The sequence below is a fragment of the Onychostruthus taczanowskii genome, unplaced genomic scaffold (genome assembly GCF_017590055.1).
Source record: "Onychostruthus taczanowskii isolate IOZ18803 unplaced genomic scaffold, ASM1759005v1 scaffold16, whole genome shotgun sequence".
NCBI classification, from domain to species: Eukaryota; Metazoa; Chordata; class Aves; order Passeriformes; family Passeridae; genus Onychostruthus; species Onychostruthus taczanowskii.
This window is the reverse complement of record NW_024498795.1, coordinates 13,743,572-13,770,285: the sequence shown is the minus strand read 5'-3', so window position 1 is coordinate 13,770,285 and position 26,714 is coordinate 13,743,572. Positions and strand designations below refer to the sequence as shown.

Sequence of the window (26,714 nt, the reverse complement as noted above, 5' to 3'; positions counted from 1 at the left end):
TGAAAAACCTCACACAAAACCCTGACTGATAGGGTTTGGTTTGTTTGTGTTAGGGAAAAATATTTTATTCCAGTAAGTCAGAGTATAGGGAGTTCCAAGTTACCAGGACTATGAAAAATCTAATATTTTTGAATATTCTAAGTTACCAGGACTTTGAAAAAACAAATATTTGTATGGATCTATTTTTCATCTCTCCCACCTCATTCTGACAAAACCAGGTTAGGATGGATGACAAGAAAACTTCATTAACAGATCTATTATTTTGACAGTACCTGTCCTAGGGTTCTGATTCAAAAAGGGTGTTAGAGCCTTCCTGTCTTTTCTGCTGTTGCAAAAATCAAGCTTGCTGGTTACATAATGTAACACGTTTGATATTTATTTGATAAATAACAAAAGAGGGCACACAGGGCAAATCTGCCTATCATTACTAGCTGTGCCACTGACAGGTGTGTCAGGTGAGATGCATCACCTGGGAGATGCAATTTGACTCCATCAGAAAGCTGATGCTCTAAGTACATAATCCCTTCTTGTTGGAAGCTCTGCTTCTAGCCTTATTTTCAAGAAGGGGGTAATTGGTAATACTTAGGGGAAAATAACAATAGTAACAATAATGAAGTAAATCTGCCTTAGAGAGCTTTTTATAAGGGAAAGAAATCTAGGGAAGCAAGGAAGGCACCAGCTTGACTTAAGTGAGTGGCAAGAGAAGGTGGAAAAAACCACCCAGCTGGGATGGAGGTTGTCCTGAACTGTCACAGCTCTGCCCCTGGTACCCAGCCCAGGGTTTGTGCCCTCCTGCTGTGCAGTGCCATGTCACTGCCACTCAGCTACTTCCAGCAGCTCAGTGTCTGCCACCATCCCATGTCCCACAGCTTTTTGGGAGGCTGGATTCAAGGCCTGAGGGAGACCCATCAGCTGGTACCAGCACTCTCTGCTCGAACTCCTGCTCTCCCCCAGGGTTTAAACTTCAGCCATGCTCCAAAGATCTTGGGTAATCATTAACCAGGGAATCAATGCTGGTTTTGCGTAATCATTGCGAGGTGATATCTCTGAGTTCTATTTGCTCTAGCAAATAACAGATAACAGATCTAAGAGAAATAGTCTGATGAAACATTTGAAACGTAGGTCAGAAACCAGCTTGAAGCTGGGGTGGGAAGGCTATAAACACTCCTGCCTCTCCAGCACCCATAGAACAAACTTTGCCATGTGGTTTTCCCCCAGCATGTCCACAGCATCTTCGGGATGCACTCCTAATGTATGGCTGAAGACATTTTCTGTTATGTATTTCAAGGAAATGAGTTTCAGGGCAATTTTAAAACCAGTGCTACCACTCCATACACATCAGTATCTAACAGAAAATAATGAACTAAGTAGGGGGAACATCCTCCCAGTGTGAATCCCCTCTCTCCCTCAGCTTCCCTAACTTATACAAGATAATGTTGGAAATTTCACCATTTGTTATATTAAACATTTGCCTAGAATTACATAAAAATACAATTTTCAACAGAGGGCCCCACTGTCATGCCCCCTTTCCTTATAGCCTCCGTGGCTCCACAAATGGGTAGCTGTAAAACCAGGGTAATTTCCCCACATACCACCCCCACACAATAGGGAACAGGCATCCACCTCTGCATTTGATTTTTTGCTGCCAGGCTGCTGAGCAATATGATGTGGTGGGGAGACCTGACCACCTGCAGTGCTGGCTCCGGGGGTGAGGCCACAAGGAGAAACTGGGAGCCGGTGACTGCAACCACTTTGTGTGGTTCAGGAGTCACACTGGCTACACACGCGCAGTTGTTTCCTGGCAGCGACTCTCACTAGTCACACCACAGGGCTGGGGCACTAGGCATGGCTTATTGGGCAATCAGGGCCCTGCCCTACATAATTTTTTTTTGTTCAGTGATTGCTGTCTATGCAGGGAAAGCAGAACACCATTTCTCCTCATCCAGTCATAATCATTTTTCCTCAGACGAGCGCTGCCCTGTTACAACTTGACACTAAGCCCCTCCTGGGTCATGCCAAAAGTCCTTGCCATCCAGTATCCCATCTTTGTAGCAGCAGCCACCCAAAGGTGCCTGTGGAAGAAGGTTTTCCTAACAGGGCCCTCGGCTTTTCCCATGTCTGGAAGCCATTTCTGTGTGTTCAGTAACCCCCAGTGCCTTGCTTCTCCGTGCACTTGGGCCTTGAAAAGCTACCTTGAAACTGTGCAAACTCTATGTTTGTTCTGTCTTTGAAAGCCTGCACTAGCAGCAGGCAGAGTCCAATCTATCTGCACATAAGCTAAGAAGGACAGATGGCTGTCAATGCACTCCAAGCTCCCTGGAAGCCCAAAGGCCACCAGGAAGGAGAAGGGGCCAGTGGAGGAGACAGCGAGCAGTGCCAGCTCCACCAGTGCAGTGCACGCTGAAGGAGTGATGCATTTTTGAGATGCCTCAAGGCTATAAACACTTATCACCCTCCTGGGGATAGCAGCTGATTTACTGCTGATAACCCTCACAAGCTTTGAACCTTTTATGGTGGACTACGGGCAAATTCCCAGGGAAGAATGGAGCCTGGAAAAGATTGTACTGCCTTGCAAAGTCTAACCTAGCTCCAACTAGACACTGAGGGATGACACAGAGATACTTCCTTGTGGGTATGCAGGACACTAGCTGTATCCTTGTTGTGGCAGGCTGGCTCATACTCATGGAGTCCAACATACTTACCAAGGTTCACAGGTAACATAAATCACAGAAAGCAGCATGGATCTAATCCCTGTCATGCTGGCATTTCAGCATTACTGTGCTCTATTATTGTTAGATAAGAAAATTACAGACTTTGCTTTCCTTTTGAAGTCACAACAAGGCATCTCTCACAAAGATAAGTTCTGGGGCTAGTCTCCCACTCGGGGTTATCGTGTAGTCAGATGCTAACCAGGAACTTCCATTAATTTGGGTCTGTACATTCCTCCCAGCAGTCACTATCGTTTACAAAACATAGCTCCATTAGAAGTGAGTGACTTAATCTGATGGATGTTCTGCCAGCATTAACACATGCCGATATGCTGATAGCAGCTGCAGCCTTGGTACAAGCTTAAGTCAAATAATGAAGACTCGCTCTTAATGAATCTATTCAAACAGACTCTTTACAAGCAGATCTGTGAAAGCAGTTTATATACAAACATTACACTCTTACCTCTTCTCCTGAATGTTAGCAACTGCATGTTTTAAAATGTTATAAAATTGAGACTGTTCTATGCTATGTTGTCTGGAAGCATAAACTGATTTGAAAGGTATGACTCAAAGCTCAGTAAATTTATGGCAGGTATGCTGCTCTCTTGAATCAAGTTAGAACAGAATTTAGTGCACTTAACCACAAGGCAGAATTCACAATTTTGTCAGAATCTTTAAGTTATAGCACGACACCAATGCTTTTACCTCTGCAACATTCAGATATTCCTTGAGGCTGTTTGGGAAATCTCCATCCTCATTCTATCTTTAAACTCTTTATTTGCAGTAGGAAAGCCAGTGTTTTCACTGGGGTAGCTGTTTGAATGAAGAATTAAAAATACAGTAGAGCTCTTTATTTTAAGATTATATAAACCCACAAAGCTACTCTATAAGAAAGTCAGAAGAGTGGTGACCACTTAGAACTGCAGGCTTGCTTAGAAAAAAATACATGTATTTTAAAAATGTAGTGTAAGAGATAAATAACCAATAGGTTCAAGCAAGCAGGATATGTTTGGAAATACTATTTCACTTAACATAATGGCCCAGCTGTCATGGTTGAGCACAGCCATGGTTCCTAGTTTATGTATTTATGTTTTTGAAGCAACTTTTACTATTAGTAAAACTAAACACACTGAGAGCATTTCCAGTCGAAGACAGAACACATCATTGTAAAACATAGCACTGCATCTGCAGGAAAACTCCAGGAGATGGAGACAACCTGAAAGTTCTGCAGGTCCACGGGCTTTGCTGCACCTTATGACCAACTTGGTGATTTCACAGGTATGAGATAAATACGCTACTTATGCCTCATCTAAAATACTTCTACTCTGAGTAAACATAAGGAGTGTAAGACATTTTATCCTGTATAAAATTAACTTCAGAATGTTCCAAACAGCATAAAAATATTTACATGTGCATATATATATATATATATATATACACATACTGTCAAACAGTGCTGTACTGCCTTTTACTTTTACCATATAAACTTCAAGGAAAGCAAAATAAACTCAAATACTGCATAGCTAAGGGGAGCTTCCTGTTATCTTGTCACAACCAAGGGAAGCTGTCATTACACAGCACTATACCAGCCACTTGAGCTCTGGTACTGAAAGTAGTGAAACTTCACTCACACAAGGCTGACTTCTATGTCTGTGAGTTCACAGAACCAATTCCAAATACCAAATTGCACCTGTAAATCAGATCTTACAGATGTCCAAGGACCATGAACTTTGCTGACAAAGCCACTGACTGAATCTCTGGCTCTAAGGCTAAGGTAAGCCATGGCTGTTTCTCATAAATTAAATAAAGTGAAAAATGTGCACAATTCAAATGCTTACTTGTCCAAGTCAGTGTAGTCCCACACCAAGTAATGGAACTTTTAGACTGAGGTAATGAAAAATTGCAGTTCTCAGCTTTTTTGCTACTTGCTCTCTTTAACTGCTGTGGTAACATGCAAATATTGATTGCTTAAGTCACAAATTCTGATAACCTGAAATTGTGACATCCCTTCAGGAGATCAACACTCTGAAGGCATACTAGGTTTGGTGGCCTGGGCTTCTCAGGAAGATTTCTTAGCAAGGTTCAGGAGGAGCTACCATGCCCCACAGTACAGTGGCAAACACACAATGAGAAACAGAAGGACTCAATGCCCTCACAGAAGGACTCCAGATACACCCAATAGCAGTTCAAAAACTTTACTTGTGCTTTGCAGGCTACTATCCATCACTAGATTGGATACTTTTTTTCCTGTTTTCTCATAATTATGTAGCTCTGGTTATGTGGCATTGTTACCCTATCTGTACAAAAAAAAAAAAAAAAGCAATAAAAAATAGCAAATTAGGAAAAAAAAAAAGTATTTCCCACATCTTTGCAATTCAAAGGCATCCCTGCCAATGTAACATAACACTAGATTTCCTTCTTGCTTCCTGGTCATATAATCCATATTTATAAAAACTAGTGCAAATGAGTACATGTCATTCTGGAAGCTCCAGCAAATTTGGATCTCATGGAAAAGCCCGAGGCAGGATGCATGCAGACATAAGGGTGCTGGACACTGCCACCCCTGCACGGAGCCAGGCTAAGAGCGAGTGTACTGCACTGTGCTGTATTTGGTGACCCTGGAAGACTTGCTCAGTGTGGCACTGGCAGGAGGTGGCCCTTGTAAGTGGGAGCCCATCAGGTTTAGTGGGGAGTCTGTGATCAGAGCATGCTCTTGCCTTCCTGAGCTGGCACCCGCTGCCTGTTCAGCTCTGCTCTGCAGCCCCGAGGCTGACACCGCCCTTTCATTCAGCACCGTGCTGCGTTCCTCTGTCGAAGTGGGGAAGCTGAGGGAGCCCTGCTCTGCAGCAGGCACAAGCACCCTCTCTCGCTCCCTCACCACGACATACTGCGAGTCATGAAGATCCTGAACTGTCAGGGCTCCTGGTCCTGCACCCACCGACTTCACCATCCTTTCTGTAACCACCACGTTACTTCCATGTGGCAAATCAGGGATTTTCACCATCCCCTGAATGCTTGATGCAGGTGCCAGCACTCTCTCTGTCACCACTACATTCTCCTTAAACTGGGGGTCTAAAAAGACAGGGGCTGAGTGGGCAGGAGCCCCAACAGAATAGGATGTTTCTGTCATGGTGACATTGCTCTCTGCATGGCCTGTGGGGAGGTGCTGGGCATTGTGCTGCCCAGAATGGGATGATGAAAAAGTTGTTTCTGTGACCACCTCCTTGGACAGGGTGCTTTCTCCTGTGCCACTGCCTGCATGGATGGGTGGGATGGACTGGAAACCACTGCCTGAGGCAAAGGCTTGCTCAGAGGTGGAAGCATTTTGCTGATGTAAGAACTGTGACTTTGCTTCACTAGGACCAAAACCTGATTCATTCTTGTAGCCACTGTCTTTCATGTTGATCTGTCTACCTATACATATTTCTGCTAGAGTCTTAAACTTATCTCCTAAATCATCAAGAAAATGGTCATCAAGATCCCCCTCAATAAAGCTGCAGCAGCCAACGGAGCCGTGAGGGGAGCCTGATTCTCCCTGGGAATACACCAGGAGACAGTCTTTTGCAGCTTGCTCTTCATCTTCTTCCGCAAAAGAGACAGCTTTCTGCAGGCAGAAAACAAAAGCAAGCAAAAGTTCATTAATGCCAGCTCTAGACTTAGTAATTTTGAAAAATCAGAAATGCTTGGACAAGTCAACAAATTCAACAAAAGTTGAAATTAGAAATTGAACTGATCCCACAGAAACTGTCAACCAAGTGAGGGCTGTACCTAACGTGTTCTTTTGCTTTTCTGAAATTAGTCTGAATTTGACAGTACACTTGATGAGAAGAAAAATCTGAGATTATATTTAAAGCCTTGGATACCACCACCACCTGCTGCTGTTCCTTCCAGTAAATGTGTAATTTGTGATACTGCTGTCCATAGTCATGAAGAAATTGTTTTAGTTTTAGTTCAGTGAACGAACTTCACCTTTAACTAGGTTTTTGTGGGAGAACACCAAGACCATTTCTGAGAGTATCCTACCATTTAAACAAACATTTACTGAGTACATGCTGACATGTTATCACCTACCATGGCCCTTTTCACTAGCACAGACTACAGGATCACATCCAAGGTGTCCAACAGGAAACAAATCAAAAAGTTAAATGGATTGGTAAAGCATGGATGCATAGTCCATCATGTAAATTCTTAGCTTCTATGCAGGCCACCTGGCAACAAGGAGGGCTCTTGAGTTCTGGCTACAATGCTTACAGGGTCAGCTCAGTCTGAAAGCAGTATCATGGAGCTGCTGCAGTGCTGCCAAAAATATCTGTGTATGTGTTTGCATCAGCTTCAGCTCCAAAAGTGAAGACAGCCAAATCCCATGGGCCTGCTGAACCAGCTTTATCTAATATGGCTCCTGGCTTGTGCTCAGAACCACCTTTCTGCCACATCTGAAGTTCTGGACAGCAAATTAGCTCAGGTGTCTGTGTAATGTGTTATATATCCAGATCCCATTTGACTCTGCATGTTTATCTGCATTTGATCCTGGAAGCAGGCACACAAACCAAGATTCTGCCACAAAAATCAGCAGCTGAAACTATTTGGTTTGGTTACTCATCTGTTTCCTCACCCCTAATTTGAAATATTTTAGCCTCCCAGAAGTTGTATGGATACTGAGTATGACTTCCCTCCTGCAGACTTCATCAGGCAGTTACGCTTAAAGTTATGTCTCAAAGAGTGGAAGAAAAGGAGATTGCTACTGTTGCATCTGTTCACCCAGGAGACCAGTGGCTAGAGCACTCTGAGACATACAAGTACCTAAAGCTCAAATCCTTCCCTGGCTTGAGGTGGTGATTGGAATCTGCAAAACCACATCAGCTGCCAGCTGTAGGGTGTGAAGAGGTTTTGTTTGTACAGGTGATGGTGCATGGAAGTCAAACTTTCACTACAAGGAGCTCACCAGCCAAAGTATTAATGATGTGTGTAACATGAAGAGAAGTAGCTTCAACAAGTAGGAACAACCTACTGGCCAATGGTTTGGTCAGTAAAAATAAAAGAAAGGGGATTGCAACATATGCCTCATACAATTTTGATGAATGGCCCTTTACCCAGGCTGCCGGGCAAACAGACAAGTCAGCACCACTTACTGCATCAGCTACTTTGAAAATACAGCCCCACCCACTGGTGTATGACATCTTCGGCTTATCTTTCAAAAACCTGCTCTGTGGTAAAGCTTGGAGTTGTGACTCATGATGAGTCACAGGTGCCTCCCTAGAGATCAGTTTCATGTTCTTAAGTCCTTGAGATTTAGATCACACAGTCTTTCTCAGGGCTTTTTCCTGGGCAAGGCACTCCTATGCTATTGCTGAATATTCTGGATCCCATCCACAAATACCTCCCTTGAGAGAAATGTCTATTTGCGTGACACCTTGCAAGCATTCAGTGCTAGAAGACTGAACATTGTCACACTCCAAGTCCCACTCCCAGTGTGGCCAATCCAAAAATCCTTAATGCCCCCAACTCCATGTGCACGATATCAGGACTGTTTATATCTACGTATCTACTCAACTCTGTCTGTCATAACATGATATTTCACAATGCTAAGTGCAAACATCAAAATACTGTTATTTTTGGGTCATATGCTTACATCGTTGAAGTAGTCTCTTAAGAATTCTTCATTCATGGCTCCAGCCGCTCCCACAGCAACTCCTCCTCCAGACACGACTGTCTTGCCGTCTACACCTGCCATGCCTTCAGCTGCTCCAGCTGCCATGGCTCCATAGTCAGCAGCAGAAAGAAGACGCCTTTGCTCTTCCCATCTTTCCCTGGTAATGGTGCTGTGATGCTCTCCTACGCGAGAGGCAGAGCTGCCTGCTCCTATTAGAGCTTCTTCTCCACTCATTCCTGCTGCTGTTGCTGCTCCTGCTGCCGCTGCTGTCGTTCCTCCTTTCACGTTCCCAAGTGCAGTGGGTGGAATGAAGCTTAGCACTGGCTACATAAATAAGACAAATTAAGATGTGACATGAAAGCTTTGCTGTCTAGCACACAGAACTCACCAAACCAGCAGTGGGGCTGGGTGGGAACAGGGAGGGTGCTGTCTTATGACTTGTTTGAATTTGCACTTATACATGTTGCTGCAAAGAGGAAAAGGCCTCCTAAAACAGGGTGCAGCATCCACAAATGTATTGCCAAGAAGGTTCATGGAAATGTTTCTATAGATCATTGTTTTCTTGAAACTCAGAGGATTGAAAAAAAAAAACCCAAAAAAAACCGAAACAAAAAACCCCACCAAAAACAGGCTTGCAAAACTCTAGGGAGTTCAGCTGTTCCAAAAAAAACTCTGCCCAGTTTTCCTCAGAAACTAAGTGGGGAAGCATGCACTGCCTGTCACCTTTGTGGTGCTGCCTGGCCCTTTTTTCTTCCCTAGCAGTGTGGCTTGTTAATTATCTTTTAACAAGAATTTGGTGTGAGCATTGGCCCTAAATCAAAGTCTTTTACCTTCTGTTTCTGTTATTGTGCAAAAGCATTGCAAAGTATCATGCCTTTTTTTTGAAAACCTTGTTTTGTAGTGTAGCAACAAAGAGCAAATTTCTCTTGGTATTTACTGTTCCCTCTGCAGATTTGCACTTTTTCTGCCTTTTTCTTTTTTACTAAGGAATTTCCTCTGTTTCAAAAAGAAAATACATAGAGAAGTAATTTAAAACAGTCTGAAACTTTAAATCAATGAAGGGAAGCCCAGCATTATAACCCTTATTTTGCTGTTTTATCATGCTCCCAAAGGGGTGCAGAGCATTCCAGGCATGCAAATGCAAATGTTTTACTCTCTATTGGTTCAAGGCTTTTCCCACAGTCCTATCTTCTGCTCAGATATGATAAGCATTTGCTTAATTGCTTTCCCTATATTTTGGGATTTAAGTGCTATGGTTGCTTTTTCTACAGCTGCTGGTGGAAGTCATCTCCCACACATCCTTCGCTGAGCCTCGCAGGGTTAATTTTAATTAATGTTCATGTGTTGTTAAAATCTGTTGTAGAGCTTCGAAATATCCACCTGTAGTGTGGAAGAGGCCCCAGGTGCCAAACTGGGATAGAAATCAAAGAGAAGGACTATTAGAGATACATGCCTTCTCCTCAGGAGCTGCTCCTTCACTGTTCCACTGACGCAGCATCGCTTCACTGTGGTCCGGTATGTCAGCAAACGTCTTTGCTCCACCAAATCCCTTTGCTCCAAAGCCACCCGGACACAGCAGCAGCAACAGTGGAACAACTACAGGGAAATAGAAGGTTGCCATTAACTGTGTGGTTATCAGGACCTTAGCATACTTACAGCCACTGTAAGTTTGGCCAGCTCCCATACCCAAATGTATTTTTAATGACCTAGTGATCAGTATGAGGGCTGGCAAGGACTGAAGACAGGTTCCCAAATATTCAAGGCATTTCCTAGATGCACATGCTGAGTCCAGTTTTCAAGAGAGTAAACTGACAACTAACACGTCAGGGTCTGAATCATGCAGATGGCCATACATGTAAGTAGCTATACTTCTATCAAAAATCTCACATATCAATTCCAAGCCCTGGCTATCACTGTACAACCTCAGCATTTCTAACTCCTCCTCTTCTTTTACTACCAGATAACAACATGGTGTCATGTAAATTCCACCTCACTATTCCTTTGACATGCCTAGAGTGTTGCTGGGGGGACCCAAAATAACCCAGTTTCAGAAGGAGAGAATACTATTACTGTGGCATGAACTTTGTTTTATCACAATTAGATTGTTGCCAGCACAAGCAATAATCTATTGGGAGTTTAAATGCAGCACTGCTACACCTGGCCACAGCAGAATTTCAAATATCCTTATTTTTCTTTTATTTTATCTCACCAAAGAACAATGTCACATGCTGCTCTGAGCAAGGCAGTGAATCTGCAGCGACAGCAAAGACAATGAAGAATGTGCTGTGGTTTGAGTAGGAAGAGCTAGGGTTCACCTGGGGACATCTCAGAACACCAAAAGCATTCCTCACTGTTTCCCCACTTGTTATTTACTGCACCATAAACAAATATTAGAAGTTGTTTATATTAATTTTAAAATACACAGCTTGAAATCCTTTGAGGGTGAAATGCTGATGTTACCAAAATTAGCTGGGGATTTGCCATGACCTCCACAAGACTAGGAGTTTACACAGAATATATCAAGATGATAAAACCCGAGAGCTGGATTGTTTCTTTCCTGATGCTTTGCAGATCACATTTACAGTGCTTCTCAGATAATATGAAACAATTACTTACGCAGCAAAAGTAAAAATGCCAAGATGATTAGTGCAATCGCTGCTGGTCCCAGACCCACTGACTTCGCACCAACAAACCTCTCCTGGCACACACCATCGTCTGTACATTCACAAACAGTCAGCTGCAGAGACTGGGGCAGAGCACAGCTGACCCCTTGGAAATCCTTTATTAGCATGGGAACTGCAGTTCTGCCTGGCTTCAGGTTTTGTGGTACCAGCTGTATGCTGGTGTCTGAGACAGAAGTGGAGGGAGGTTAGAGAAAAAAAAAAAAAAAAAAGACATGCAGTGAGCAGAGAGAAAATGGACACCTGTAAATGAACAAAAATACAACTCTTTCAGTCTTCCAACAAACCCCCTCCAGTTAAGCCCAGCCAATGCAATGGAATTAAGTTTAATTAGCTGCTGCTACAGTATATGTGCTTTTATTTTTATCAAGTAATTCATGCTGGTAAATGAGCAGCCATGCGCACTTGCAGCCTCAGATAATTGTAAAATTTCACATGACCAGAGACAGTATGGAAGACAGCCCAATCACCTGTACAGCATTAACAATGTCATCTGGATAGATAAAGGCTGAACTCACAGAGAAACAGCTTCAGTCTTGAGGAGATCAATCTGTTGTAGGCCACAGGCAGAGATCAGGAGCCAATGAAACACCTGCTCCTGTGGCTGTCATGTCAAGGACTAACTAGGCAGAAGATCACAGACTGATTAAGGTTGGGAGGGACCGCAGTGGGGCATCTCCACTGGGCCCAATCTCTGTGATCAAACAGAGCCATCCTAAAGCACATGGCACAGGATTGCATCCAGACAGTTGTCGAGTATCTCCATTGAGGGAGACTCCACACCTTCTCAGTCCATTCCAATTGCACAGTCACAGCACAGTAAAGAAGTTTCTCCTTGTATTCAGGTGGAAACTTCCTGAGCATCAGTTTCTGCCATTGCCTCTTGTCCTAATGCTTGGCACCCCCAAGGAGAGCCTGGCTCCATCCTGTTGACACTCTCCCTTTATCAGAGACTTATAGATGTCAATGAGTTCTCCTCTCAGTCATCTCTTCTCAAGGCTGAACAGGCCCAGCTCCCTCAGCCTGACCTCATACGAGAGATGGTCAAGTCCCAATTATCTTTGTTGCCCTCCGTTGGGCGCTCCAAGAATTCCACTTCTCTCTTGTACCAAGGAGGCAGAACTGGACACAGCACAGAACTGGACACAGCACTCCAGATGTGCCTCACCAGAGCACAGGAGAGAGGCAGGATCACCTCCCGTGACCTGCTGGCAATGCTCTTCCTAATGCACACCACGACACCACGGACCTTTTGGCCACAAGGACACTGCTGGCTCATGGACAGCATGTTATCTATGCTCAGATAATGCATCACTGCATATTATCCATAAGAAGATGGGGACAGCTTGTTCCTAGCATTATTAATGAAATCCTGGTCACCACACATGGGGTATCAAGCCAGACAAAGAAGGTCAAACTGAAGGAAGGTAACACACCCAAGGCAAGAGGACATGTCTGGACTTTTATAACCTTTAGAGAAAAGGGAGCAGAATGCAATTTATGATCTTAATTTCTGACTCCATATATAGGGTTGCTGTATTGGTCTCACTCAGCCAAACTGGCAGTTTGACTGGAATTATTAAATTACGACCTTAGGACTTCAAAGAACTGAAAGTAATTAAAAAACCATTTTCTTACCATTTCCAGATGCAATTATCCATTTTTCTGCTGTCCCTTCTGGCTCATCAATGACAGTAAAGCTGAAGGGATAACTGTATGGGTAACCATCCAAATCATGAGCTGTAACTTCAACTAATTTTGCATCTGAACACACAGTCCGCACAGGGTTCACAATAACCGGGCAGTTATCATTCTCATCTTTAACTTGAATGACGACTGTGCCAGTGACTGTTTTCCTTGGGGAATCTAAGAATTTAAAATATAAAAAATTAAATTGATTTGTGCACAAAAATTTATCTTAAAATAAAAAAACCCCAAACCTTAGTATCTTCCAAAACCCCGACATTGCTAAAGTAAGTTGAAAGAGATCTCCCTAGAGCTTATGACAACAGTGCTTCATTCCCAATGCTAATAAACATATTGACAAAGTTTGTTTGAAGACAAGATGTTTTATTACTTTAACTTGAAAAAAAATCCTGTATGGTTACGCAGTAACACTTAGATTATAAATTATGAATTCTACTTAGATACAAAAGAAGTTCAGAGAGTCTTTGTTGCTTAGAAGTTGAGAAAACTTAGGACTATGAAGTTTGATGATAGGCATATTGAGATACTGGCAATTCCCACCTTGCAAACAGAGTTTCCTGTCAGACCTATCTTTGAAAACTTTTATAAAAGTTCACCTCCATCTAGTCAAAGGGGAGAAACAGATACCTTAGGAGCCCATTCCAAAAAATTGAGTTGCCTGTGTCTCTCCTTTGAATATCAAGACTGCACTTGCTGCCTAACTTAAGAGATGGGTAGGTTAAACCAACAACCCTTGTAGATAGGCAAACAAACCAATTTGTGTGAAAACAAAACCCTCTCAACTTACCAGTAGTTACACCCAACATCGTGATAGTGTAGGTACCATTTACTACATGAGGTGATTCATAATCAAGATTTTTAGCAAGTCGGATTTCACCTGTGACTGAGTCTACAGTGATCCAGTTTGCTGCATCTTTTCCTTTCAAGTACCTAATGAAAATAAGGCAAAGATGGACAATCAAAGATTTAGGTATGCGTGAAGTACAGAAAGTACAATCGGTGAGTGAGACTGGAACAGCAGACAGAGCTGCACTGCTGGGCACTGTCCTCTTCCCCCCAATCTGGGCTCCCAGAAAAAGTTGAGCATTAGACACCGGTGAAAAACTGTATTACAGGCATGGGGGAAAGATGTCCACCCCTGGGTGTGCAGCTCTGCTGTGCACCATTTGTAAAGGCCATGGTGGTGGTTAAATAACATTCTAGCTGAAAAGCTATGATTCAAAACCCAAGTGCACACATGCAGACGTATCTGTGTTATACCCTTTCTGTCTGACTGATAAATGTTTCTGCATATTCCTTCCTAATTTTACAGGAGACAGTGGAATCAGATTGGTAAATCTAATCTCAAAAGTAGACAGGTATGACAATCACACCATGCAAACACAACTTCAACCCAAATACTCAGGTCTCACCATATACAACAAAAGAAGGAGGATTTTCATATCACCAGTTTTCTGCATAATAGAATATTGAAGATCATTATGATGTTTAAGGTGTCTTAGGTGTTTAAGGTGATCTTTAGCACAAAATTATTGCCTTTGAAATTATTTCAGTTTAACATGCAAATTTTGACAATAAGATATAACTTCTGACATACTCCGTTATGATGGTTATAAAAAATTCTTACGTAATGTGCTCTGCTACTTTTCCAGTGTCTTCATCATAGGCTTGATACTGTCCAATAACCTGTTTTATCTGCAGTTTCTCACTTGCTTCAATAATTTTTGTGCCACCAGGGAACACAGGGCCTTCCTGCACATTGATCACCTTAATTTTGATTGGAATTGTTTCTGCTTTGTAACTGGGTTTAATCGACTTGTGGAACTCTGCTTTGTTTGTAACAACAATGCCTAAGTTTAGGCTTTGCATTTTTTCATAATCCAGCTCCTAGAGCAATAAAGAAAATAATGAAAAAAATCAGAATTTGTCAGAATCCAATACTGAGACAACACACATACATTTAGTATTTAAATAATACTACAACATCCTTATTTGAGTAATAGGGATATAAATATTTAAATAATATTTAAGCAGTAAGGATGTTACAGTGCAAGGAAATTTCTTAACCTGTTACTCTTGCTCATTTTTAATGGATGACACCATTAAAGTATGGCTTTATGTTATTGAATTAAACTTATTCAATATACATAAAAGGAGTCCTACCCATATATTCTGCCTGTGCTTTCAGTGAATCAGTCCTCAATTACCTGGCTTCTCCAAATTTATGTGTTTGCATTTGTTTGTTTTTTTTTTTTTTTTAAACCTAATAATTCTCTTAGTAATGCTCATTTAAAAAAAAATAATTAGCAGTTTTCAGATTAGGAAACCTGAGCAGGAAAAAAAAATAGCTACTTAGGGCACTATACATCTTCAGTACTTGCGGACTAAAGAAAAGTGAAAATTATAAAATATACATTTCCATTAATGGAAAATATTTTCATCAACATTTCAACTTGCAGAAATTCATAAAATTGTCTGAAGCTCATGGATCATGGTGTTGCCTGCAATATTAGCAGTGGCCAGGGGAAATGAAGAAATTTGTATAAAGAAATCAAGGACAGCAGAAACGTGAAAGTTTACAGCATGTTTGTGCTGTTGCCCAAAGGGCAAGGGAAGTCTGCGGACTCCTGCCCTATTAGTTATATTTGATTTGAGATCACACAGAATGCAAACAGAAAAGCTTGATAAAATTATTATTTTGCAGGGAATTACCAAATGCATTAAAAATATGGCAAAGGAGGAGTATCCACACATTTTACATATTGACTGAATAAACACAATTTGTCAACATAGATGGATAAATTATTCTAATATTTAAAGTAGACTCTCTAAAATCTCTACTTACCTTCACAACAGTCAAAATTCCTTCATTTGTTTGGGTATCTGTTACAATTTTGAAAAAACCACCTTCATTACCAGAAACAAATGTAAAGTTTGCCAGCCAATTATCAGAAAACTCTTCATCTTTGTCAAATACTTTTATTCTCATAATTTCCACATTTGCTCTGTTTTCTTCAATGCTTCCTTCAAACTGCAATTAAAAAAAAAATCCAGTCTTTAAAAATATGTCATGGTTTATCTCCTTTCATCAGTGCAAGGAATTTTGCACAATGTCTTATTATGGGATACTGGCAGGTGTAGGAACATGCTAACAATTGTGATAATTGTACTTACTGTACGACTTTCAACAACAGGCAGATTGTCATTGACATCCAGAATCTTGATTTCTAAAGAACATGTTGCAGCATTCCCACCTTGTTCACCACCACGGTCCTTTGCTTCCACCACCAAAGAATAGCTACTTTGTGTCTGTCATGGTAAGAAAAAGGTATTTAATCCAGGCTAAAAATTCTTCCTTTGCTATATGACCTCTATTTAATTTTGGTAATGTTCTCTTATGGTCAGTTATAACTCCTAGCTAGAAGTAAATCTCACACACAAGTGCCTTGACAGATTCTGCTGGAGTAGAACTGAGGCTTTGAAAAGGGTACAGGACTTTCATATCTTCCCTACAAAAAGTCAGACTGTACTTACATAGCAAAGTAAAAAATTCCAGTGATCACAAACAGGGACAGGACCAGTGACACCTACATGCCAGGACATAGGCAGAGCCACATCCCTCAGCCACAGAGCCAGCATTCCCATCACCATCTGCTGGCCAGGGAAAACTCTGCAAGCACAGGTCATGTCCCGGGTAATATGCGACTTCCAATGCATTTTCACGGTAGCACCTGTCCTAACTCTTTGAACCACGATTTGCACGGAAGGCTACAAAAAACCAGATACAGCCAGCAACTCTGCAGGTGGCGGTCAAAGTTATCTTTGCCATACACTCCCCAGCAGAAAGAATGACACCTTGTTTTGTGTAACTGCTGCTCTGACTGCACAGGAGGGACAGAAAGCAACAACCATCGGGCTGGTGCTGTGCCAGGGAGGGGATGAGGGGATACAGCCTTAACCCCACTGCCTCTCCCTTGGTCCCTGAAAAGCATGCATCACACAGACAAGGCCTTAATCCCAAGGGAAGTTAAGAAAGGTAAGAGGGCCAGCTCTTCACCATGCAGGCAGGGCTGAGGGTGACACAATGGGCACCAGAAAACCATTACTAACAAACACCAAAACGGGAAGGTATTTTTTTACCTCTCTGTCAAGGTTTATTTTTGCTACTCGAACCTCGCCAGTATTCTTATCCATGCTGAATGCATTGCTAGGGCTTTGGGAAACAATCCTGAAAGCAATTTTGGAATTTATATTATTTGGTTCATCTGCATCTGTTGCATTTATCCTCATTACAATTGTACCTGGAGAACACAAACAAAATACGACATTTGTTTACACCACCATGCACTATATATCTTTATTGCAATATCAAAGATAAGAGCATCTTGTTAGATGCATTGCACAAATTTCTGATGCTCTTGACTTTATTTATTTAATGCATGAATTTGAAGAAGTTCTTAAACCCAATAGATACCTGTTAAAGGTATATGTTCTAGCCAACAAAAAGATTGCATTTACACATCTGTAACTCATAAAATTTAATGTGCAAATTAAACAACAGGTTAAATTCCCAGTAATTCTGACAGAAAAATGTACATATCACACAAAGCAGAAAGTACAAGCTTTTGAACAATGAGCTACATTTCCCTCACACATTATTATAAAGAAAGCACTAATTATTCCTTTACTTGAACATTATTAAAACCACTGATCTGTATTGATGCCGTTCAACAACTTTACTCAATATATGTGGTGGCACCCATGGTGCAATCCCCTTTTAATTTGTTTCTTCAGATTATAGTGGCACTGAAACAGACATACTGCCAGGTATTTATTAGGTAGTTTTATTCCAGCTTTTCCAATCTTCCTTCTGTTGCTCTTATGTTTACCGATGTCAATAGGAAAACTGCCATTAACTTGTTCTTCAATGGTTATGGCACAGCCATATGTGCTTACCAGCAAACTACCTCTCCAGCCCACAAATAAAGCAGGGCTTTGGATGAGGATGGTAGAGTGAAGTCCCTCCCAAATAGGCTGTGACTACTAGGCTAGAAGGCAGACTGCATTTCCTGTGCAATTCTTGCAGACGAACCCTGGTTCCTGGATTTGTGGTATCTCTGACAACAAACCAGAGATGCCACAAGAGGAAATACTGTTCTCTCTTGCCCCTAGGGGGACGCTCTCCCTTAATCACACAACACAGGCTTGAATAAAATCCTTCATTCACACATGGATGACCTGGCTTATGTCAGGAAGAGAATGTGCCCTTGCTACTGCAGATACACTGCTCCAAAGTGCATATTCACTTGTCCCCATGCATATAGTGGGAAAAACAAAAAGAAAAAAAAAATTAGAAGTTACCTCTTTCACTCAGTTCTTCAATTGAACCAACAAAAACTTCATGTGAAAACACTGGAAAATTGTCATTTATGTCCACAACTTTAACTGGGAGGTCTATTGGCTCTTCCAGTTTTGCCCCATTCTTATCTAGTGCATGGCCTCGGACCTGATAACACAGACATAAGCAATAAATTAATCCAATGAGTGACTGTCATATATACAAACATATATGCAAAACAGAAATACACCCACTATATATAACAAAGTCTAAACATTATAAAAGCTTATTACACAAGTAGGTATACACAAATATCCAGAAATACATTATATATGTGTATTATTTCCAGCAGACACATTTAAAGAAAATAAATAAAAAATGGATAGGAGGGGACCTATAAAGAAAAAAATTAATTTTCAACTTACAAGAAGAATGGGAGTCTTTTCTCTGTCCACCCTTCCTGTTATGTTCAGGTCACCAGTCTTTCCATTGATAACAAATAATCCATATGGGGGTTCTGTTACTCCTTGACCAGATATAGTGTAAGTTACTACTATTCCTGTGTCTTCAAGATCTGAATGTATCTAATAGGAATATAACAAATTAAATAGCACTCAGTAAATAAAACCACATTTAAAAGTGCAACGAAGTATTTTTTCTATCTTGTAATAAACAAACAAAAAATATTTAACACATTTCCCTGCACTCCTCTGACTGTGGAAATGTATAGATGAATGCAGGGAGGGCTGCATGTTCTATTTGAGAATCTGGTGCAGGGAGATGAGAAACATCTGGAGCAGGGAGCTGACCTGGGAGGTCAGACCTCAGCTAGCAAACATACCAGGACTGGAGAAGGGATAGGGTGGAGGAAAAAGGTCAGACCTGGAGATGAACACATAGAAGAGGCTGCAGAGACGAGAGATTACACCCTTTCTCTGCTGTCAGCAGATATTCACACCATCTGGAAAAGTGTGCATTGTACCAGTATCACCATCAAGGGGCATCCCAAGCAGAGGGCAACATCTTCCCACCACCTGCAGTCACTTCATATGCTGAAGCAGCAGGAGTGGTGAATTTAGGTTTGAACACTTGTGCTGAACCAGATGCATATCACTCTTTCACACAGGATAACACCTGGGTTATTTTTAGCTCTGTTTCCTAAAAGACTAGGCATACATAATCATGTTCTAGGTACATCCTTCTGCCCAATCAGCACCAGCACATTTGGGACCCACTTGCCAAGTTCAACCCCACCTGAGCAGGAGTAGTGGGGTGAAAAAACTCAAAGATATTGCATTCCCAAAACCTAATGAAAAATGGGGCTATGAAAAGATGAGAGACTGAGCCAAACCAGGCTTTAAAAGTAAAGGAAACAGAAGGAAATGTGTCAATCTTCAACTGACATTCAAGTCCTCTAAAATGAAAGAAATATTCATGCATGTGTTTAGGGAAGCCACACTCTCATTTTACATTTTCATCTCTATTTTTGCATCTCTAGTATTGCATATTTAACTGCTTTCTGGGCTTACTCTAGCAATTGGATTCTTATAGGAATTGTCCTCCTCCTCCCGTATGAAAGCTGGAGGGACTGTCCATTCTCGCTTCTGTCTGACTAGGCTGCTGGGATGAGACAGCAGGCCACTCCTGTCATTTCGATTATAAACCTGTGAAAAGACAAGACGGAATGTCAGCAGTGCATTTACTCATTTCAGATAAATGCTTTATTGCTGCTGTAGCCAAAACTTCTGAGCAACTTTTGCTCTTTCAATAGCTAGTAACTTCAAAATCCTGGAGCAGCATCAGCGTTCTGAGTCACAATCTAAGAGCTACGAAGTCCTCAAACTGGTTGAAAAGGAAAACTGCACTGGTCTTTTCATCAAGACAGAATTAGGCAGGACAGGCTTTAAAAATATGAGCAAGTTTCTATGACCAGCAGTTTGTGAAAATACACCTGCTCTGGAAGATTTAAATGCTTGTCATCAGATGTGGGAAGAAGTTTGGCACTAAGGCTGTTTTGAACCACCATTTCTGCATTACCACCGTGTTTATCTTCCCACCAATACTGCCTCGCATATTTAACCTTCTCTCTGAAACAGAACACATGGAAGAGCAGGACTCTATTCAATCCACCCAATGTCTCTGCTTTCCCGATTTAACTACATCTCATTCTCACTCTGCATGAGAACCCTCATCCTTCTGTCCACTTTATTTTTCCACTGTCTCTGTTGACTCCCAGTTTAGCACATTCAATAAAACAGTGATTTTTCAACTACTGAGTTCAAAAAAGCAATCTACATTTTTACTGTGTTACTGGAAAGTTTCTTAAGGTTCAGTGCCACTCTAGGTGAGGGATGTAGGAATCTATTCACTTTCCAGCTTTCATTTCTCTATTCATTATGCAGCTTTCACATTTCAGAAAATAGAATTCAAGATATTTATCAACTGAAATAAGGCATGACTTTGACACGTTGCTCAGAGAACCCTTCTACAGGCACTGATAAAAGAAAAAGCTTTCCATTATATCCTACCTTCACATAGAGCCCGTGTCCATAATTCAAACAGATCTGCAATGCAAATTATGATAGTCATTATTAATTCTATGTCTATTCAGCAGCACTAAAACATAACTTTTGTGACCTGCTTTGCAAGAGCAGCAAAGCCATAAGGAAGAAGGCTTCTGAAATGTATAAATTAATATTTATTATTTACCCATAACGTCTTCTGAAAAATTCACCCATAACCATTGACATTAAAAACATGCAGCATTTTGGAGAAGTTCCCTTTTCTGGGCAAGCCTTGCATTTGTGGCTGTGGTGGGTTATCAACTGCACCAGAGAAGAAAATTGGAAAAATGGTGTGTAAAGGTAAGGACTAACCCAAACATCTGCTGAAGCGTACACGACAGAAGCAGCTCTCCTACTCAGAACCTTGCTGGGAGGATAAATGGCATCACTTATTTAAACAAGGCAGAGGCGCTTGCTCTGACAAAACCTTGCAGGCTGCAGCCAACTTTTCAGAGACCCCATGTTTATGTCTGCTTTGCAGGCACCACAGACTCTGCAAGTAACAACACTGCTCAAACTGCGAAAAATGTAGGTATTGGGAAGCACCAACAATAAAAAGTAGGCTATTACAACATGGGAAACCTACAAATCAAGCTTTTGAACTTGGTACAAGTAGTGAATACTGTTATTGTTCTGAAAACTATTACCACTTATATTTTGCAACTTAGGTGATTATTTTCTTAGGCATACTGCTGCCTAAGGCAAAGCAGGCTCAGAAAAGGTGGTTTTCTACTCAAATAACTCAATCTCTGACTGGTTTCCAGTCTGTTCACTGGGCTCTCCTTAGTCTTCCCTCTGACTCAGCCTTGATTACTGAATTGATGACAGCTTCTTTCTTCTATCTTGTACCCACACAATCCAGCAGACTGTTGAGCAATACAGTAGATTTCTGTTTCAACTTGTTCAACAAAACTGTTTCTCAAATGGTATTTTTCCCAATGTATAGATTCTGAAGACAGAAATTATCAAGCAGTAAGTTTCCTAATGGATATGCATCAGGAAGGGTAAAGGATCTCACACAAAGCTGTTTTCATGGATGTTCTTAATATTTTTTGTTCCTAATCTTTAATCTTAATACTTTAATAATAGTAGTATGGACTTTCAAAATTTATTTCCATGACTAATGAGATTATCCCAGCAAGAATGTCAGGAGAATTTTGCTTTATAGTCAAGGTTTTCCACAGACACTCCAACTCTTTTGGAAGGTGAATAATTCTGAAGATATCATCAGCAACATCCTTGGTTGTTCTAACTGGTAAACTGGAGGGAAAAGTGTTTCTGTCCCAAAACCGAATGGAGACAGGAGGCATGTGCTGAGAAGTTTCCTTGCATTGGAAAGTTGAGAACCCAGTATAAACAAAAATGTCTGAAAGCCAAGAATAAGCAGATCTTCCACTGAGATGCGTGTCACAAATATGTAAAAAATTCCAGTGGTCATTATAAAAAGACAATCTTTCATTAAGATAAGTAAAAGTAAAAAATCAATTTGTTTGCATAGTAGAAAATGTCCCTCAAAACTTTCTAGGTTAATGCTAAGACAGTAAAAAATACTTTTGCTCTTGTATTATTCAATCTGCAGTCCACAGGTAGCCTCACAAGAGGCTTAGAAGACATCTACAAAATTTTTTTAAAGAATGATTATTTTATTCACAAGATGCATAAATACAAGGGAAAAAATACATAAAGGGATCCAGCCTTTTTATTGAAAAAGATTTCAAGTTTCACAAACTTTAAACTGGGGGAAAAGCACTTTTTAGTCACTTTTTCTTCAAGGACAAGTGAAATGTCAAAATTTACTGCCTGTCGAACATGTGAATTTCCCCCTTCCTCCCCACATTTCTTTTCAGTATCTTTCAACTGCCTTCTGTTAAATGGCTCAGAGTAGGAAAATTGTCATTTGCTGTGGATCACAGCACTGGCTCAAAAACCAGACATCTACTGATGACACCTGTTGACCAGAGCTGAGAACACATTGTCAAAAGAAAATGAGATGGTTACAAAAAAAAAAATCTGAGGCTTGAAGTAATGAAATTGGAATGAAACACTACAGGAAAGCAGCAGGAATAGGCAAGAGGGCATGGGAAAGAAGGGAGTGACTGCCATGGATAGTGACTGCAAGGCTGCTCTTGCCCAAATCCCTGCTCATCTATAGTCAGGAAGTGACTAAAGGACAGATTTTCAACACAAAGCTCAGATTTAAGCTGTAAAACTATAAAGACTGAGTAACCAAGAAGGTATGTGTCTGTGTTTATTACACCAGGAAACACGAATGCCTAGAAACGCGATCTTTTTCGTGTGCTGTGTGTTAGGAGATTTGGAGCTTGCACCTCCTGTGAGTAAGTTTGGTGTTGAAGACAACAAGTGAAGATCTCAGAGAAGAAAGCAGAGGGGACCCTCCAAGGTCATCTACTAGTACATCTCCTGGCCCTGGGGAAAAATGCTACACCCAAATGCTTCCTGACAACTGTTTATCCTGTTCTTAAAAATGAGGGATTGAAGTCCCTCAGCCTCATCAACCTAAGGAAGCTCCTAGATATTCCTACAGATGAAAAGCCTGTTAATAGTCATCTTTATTTTATTATCCTAATTCTTAGCTCCTTGCAAGTTGACTGTATTGCTGCTTGCATGATATTCACAGTAAGGCACACAAATTTACATATCTATGTAATGAAAGCTAAGTGCCTAAACTTTCATTATGACCAGCAGAAATATAGCCAATACCCACAGAGATCGGAGCGCTGCTCAACTTGCCCCCAAACTAGTCCATATTTATTTCTCTCTGAGCTCTACTGATTGTAAGTACGTCCAATTAAGTATTGGAAACCCAACACAGGAGGATTTGTAGAGCAAAGCATTTGATGCAGAGAACTCAACACCATGCAACTCATGGTTTGATGGATCCTTCAGACTAGAATTAGCTTGTTCCCACAGACCAAAATCCACAAGCACATGATTGCATCTCCCAGCATGGTTTCACTCAGGAGGGATACAATTCACACACTCTTGAGATTTTCTTCAAAAGTACAATATGATCCAATCAAACAGGTGCACTCAGCATCCACTGCATCTCCATATACATTAACAGAAACTTAAACATCTATATTGAGATGTCTTAGCCTCAAACCTAACCTCCTTTGACATCTTGACAATGCTCTCATTGTATGGTGCAATTTCCCTGTCTTCTACTCTTCATGTATCTTAACTTATTAATCTTCATGTAAACTTAACTTATTCATTGTCTTTTCTCACATACTGGTTCTTTAATTTCCCTTAAAAAAACATAAAACGGGATTTTGTGACTTTAGATTGCATTTTCTTTTTTGCTTTTCTGTAGTCTCTCCTGGACAGAATCACTTTTTTTTTCTGAAGTCTGGTATCAGAAGTAACATACCACTTCAGTTCAATACGATGGATAAAATACTAGACTTTATCTATTTCTCAGCTGCTTTCAGACCTTACCACTGGCTGTCAAAAGCTGGGCTTTCCCTCATTTTTGGAATGATATTAAAACGTTGAATCGATCCACAGATGGTTGTAAATACTTTTACCACGTTTCAACATGTTACTGGCAACAGAAGCTAGGTTGCTTTGAATTAGCTCACCTTTGCTCTTCATAAAACCAAGCATCACTTTGTAATGGTTTTTATTTAACTTGTTTCTATGACTTCTGAAAATTAATGGCTACTGACTCTAACATTACAGTAGTGATCTAATATATTCAGGCCCAAATTTCATCATACCCAGTCTAAGTCTACACATCCCAAACCTCAACAAAGTACAATCTGAGGAAGACATTCAGAAAAAAGGCAAATTTTGCTACTCCCATAGCAAGATTCATACATCTCTGTCAACTATTCTTTCACTCAAATGCAGGAAGTGTTCTAAGACTTCTTCTCTTGAAGCCATGATGTCCTTCCCCTTTAGAAATGACCGAGAAACCTCCCAGTCTAATAATCCTCGATAGCCGTGCCTGCCCGGCAGGCCCATGGCTCTGGGTGTGTGCCCTGGACACTTTCCAAGTCAAGCCCAGCCCTTTGGGTGCAACACCATGCAGCACAAACGTTCCTGGAAAAGGGTCAGAGGCAGGGGGCTGGGGAGATCTGCTGTGACCTCTTCGAGGTACCCAGGGATGATGATACAGGGATGCTGCCTGCAGGCAGGGAGGGAGCACTGAGATATACTTCCAGGAAAAACTGGGAGAGGAAGAACCTACCATTCCTGATGCTTCTAAGGCAGAAGATGCTTTGAGAAGACACTACTTTTAGACTAATTTTGTTTTTCAGTAGTTTCTTAGGATTCATAAGAAATAAATGACCATAATCCAATACTCTCAAATAAGAAACTCTACTTTTTGCTACATGAATGCCCAGATTAGGAAAAAAACCCCAAAATTTCAAAACCCAGCAGTGCCTCTCTTTCTCTTCTGCCACCAGCCAACTTCATTCATGCTAATATTCTAACAATGTGTCTTTTAGGCTAAACTGAGTTGACTCTCAGTATGTCATATCCTGACTCAGCCTTAGCTGAAACTGAGGATGATGAGGATTGAGAAAAATAATGCTCTTCAGGCAAAACTAACAGCACCTTGAGCCAGTGCAAGCCCACCAAAATGGACAATGGTGTGGCTTCAGGTATTGCAGGAAGAATATGTAAAAACTTTTGCACAAGTGGTGCTCCATGTTTTCCATCATTAATATGGACAAAATTAAGACAAAACATTTTCCAACCAAACCCCAACTACCAGCTTGCTGTAAAAACAGGTTTAACTGTTGCTGGCCAACTTATGCACAACCGTATGTCTGTATTAAAGTCATCAGGCAACAGGTCTCCAGACAATAATTCCTGAGCTCAGGGAACAAGGTCTTGACCCCAGTGCCTTCCACTCTGTCCATGCAACAAGCCATTCCTGATCCCAACCCAGCTACTCGGCAGCTCTCGGCACAGCCCAGGGCATGGCCTCCACCCTCACCTTTGTCTGAGTGGCGGCAGCCCAACTTGCGCAGGCGTTGTGCCAGCCTGGAAAGGTGAAAAGCAAAAGAAAATGCGGCAGACACAATGAAGAGTTTGCTGTAAACCAGCTAGAAAGAGCTAGAAAACATTAGTTCAAAGCCAACAAACCAAGTGTTTCTATGTTTTATATGAGACAGTCGTTGCTTTTAGCCTGAGAAAGTATTACATAGCATGGAATATCTAAAGGCTGATGGCTGAAAAATAGTGAGAGAAGAAGAAAGCCTAAAGAGTCCTGGATTGTTAAGAATTTGGTGTAATTTTTCTAAGGCGATAAAGAATTCCAAACTTTTGATTCATCTTCCCTCCTGACACTGTTCCCTCAGAAGGGAAATGCAATTTACTAGTATAGAGAGTATGTTGAACATGAAAACAACAACAATGTGAACTTCTCGCTGCGTTCCTGTTCCCCCCGGCGCCTCAGCAACCCCACCCATCCCAGATACCGCTCCTGTTGGGATTTCCTACCTCCACCTGCTTTCAGGCAGCAAACGGCCATGGCTTTTATCTAATTCCCAAAGAAAGAGAGAAAACCAGTTCCCAGCCACATGCAGCGCTGGGAGGGCTGCCAAGTGCCGATGGGAACACCTCTTTCCGGCAGCCGCACTCGGGACCCCCGCGGCTCCATCCCGCGGCACCGAGGGAGCCCCGAGGCAAAGCCGAGCCCCGGTCCCGAGGGAGCCCCGCGGCAAAGCCGAGCCCCGCACTCACCAGCAGCGCCAGCAGCCGCACCGCTGCCACGGGGCCCCGCGACATGACAGCCGTGCCGCGCCGTGCTGGGACGGACTCAGCTCCTCCGGCCGCCCAACCCAGGAATGCCGGCAGCCCGGGGACGGGGGCACAAGTAGCCGCGGGTGGGTGGAGTGTGCCGGGCGGGATCCGCGCCGGGAGGGGGCAAGAGGCAGCCCGCGGCGAGCCCCGCCCGGCCCGCGGCGGCGAGTGCCGTCCGCGCCCCGCCCGCGGAGGCTGCAGCGGGCAGCGCTCGGAGCGCCGGGCCCGGGTGCCCCAGCGCTCCCAGAGTTTGCGGTTTGTTTGCCCCTCTTCCGCCGAGGAAGGCGA

General features: G+C 41.9%; 1 protein-coding gene across 1 annotated transcript; it reads right to left on the bottom strand.

The window, feature by feature from the left end:
* Positions 1 to 5,286: 5,286 nt before the first annotated feature.
* On the bottom strand, positions 5,287 to 26,411 carry LOC121333208 (desmoglein-2-like). Its single transcript, XM_041399362.1, has 15 exons — positions 26,367 to 26,411; positions 20,613 to 20,648; positions 19,614 to 19,748; positions 18,510 to 18,668; positions 18,108 to 18,252; positions 16,887 to 17,047; positions 15,921 to 16,055; positions 15,592 to 15,777; positions 14,374 to 14,633; positions 13,534 to 13,676; positions 12,678 to 12,905; positions 10,975 to 11,205; positions 9,812 to 9,954; positions 8,338 to 8,682; positions 5,287 to 6,312 (listed from the first exon to the last, which is right to left on the bottom strand). The coding sequence occupies exons 1-15, from the start codon at positions 26,409 to 26,411 to the stop codon at positions 5,287 to 5,289; spliced, it is 3,378 nt and encodes a 1,125-aa protein (XP_041255296.1).
* Positions 26,412 to 26,714: the final 303 nt, after the last annotated feature.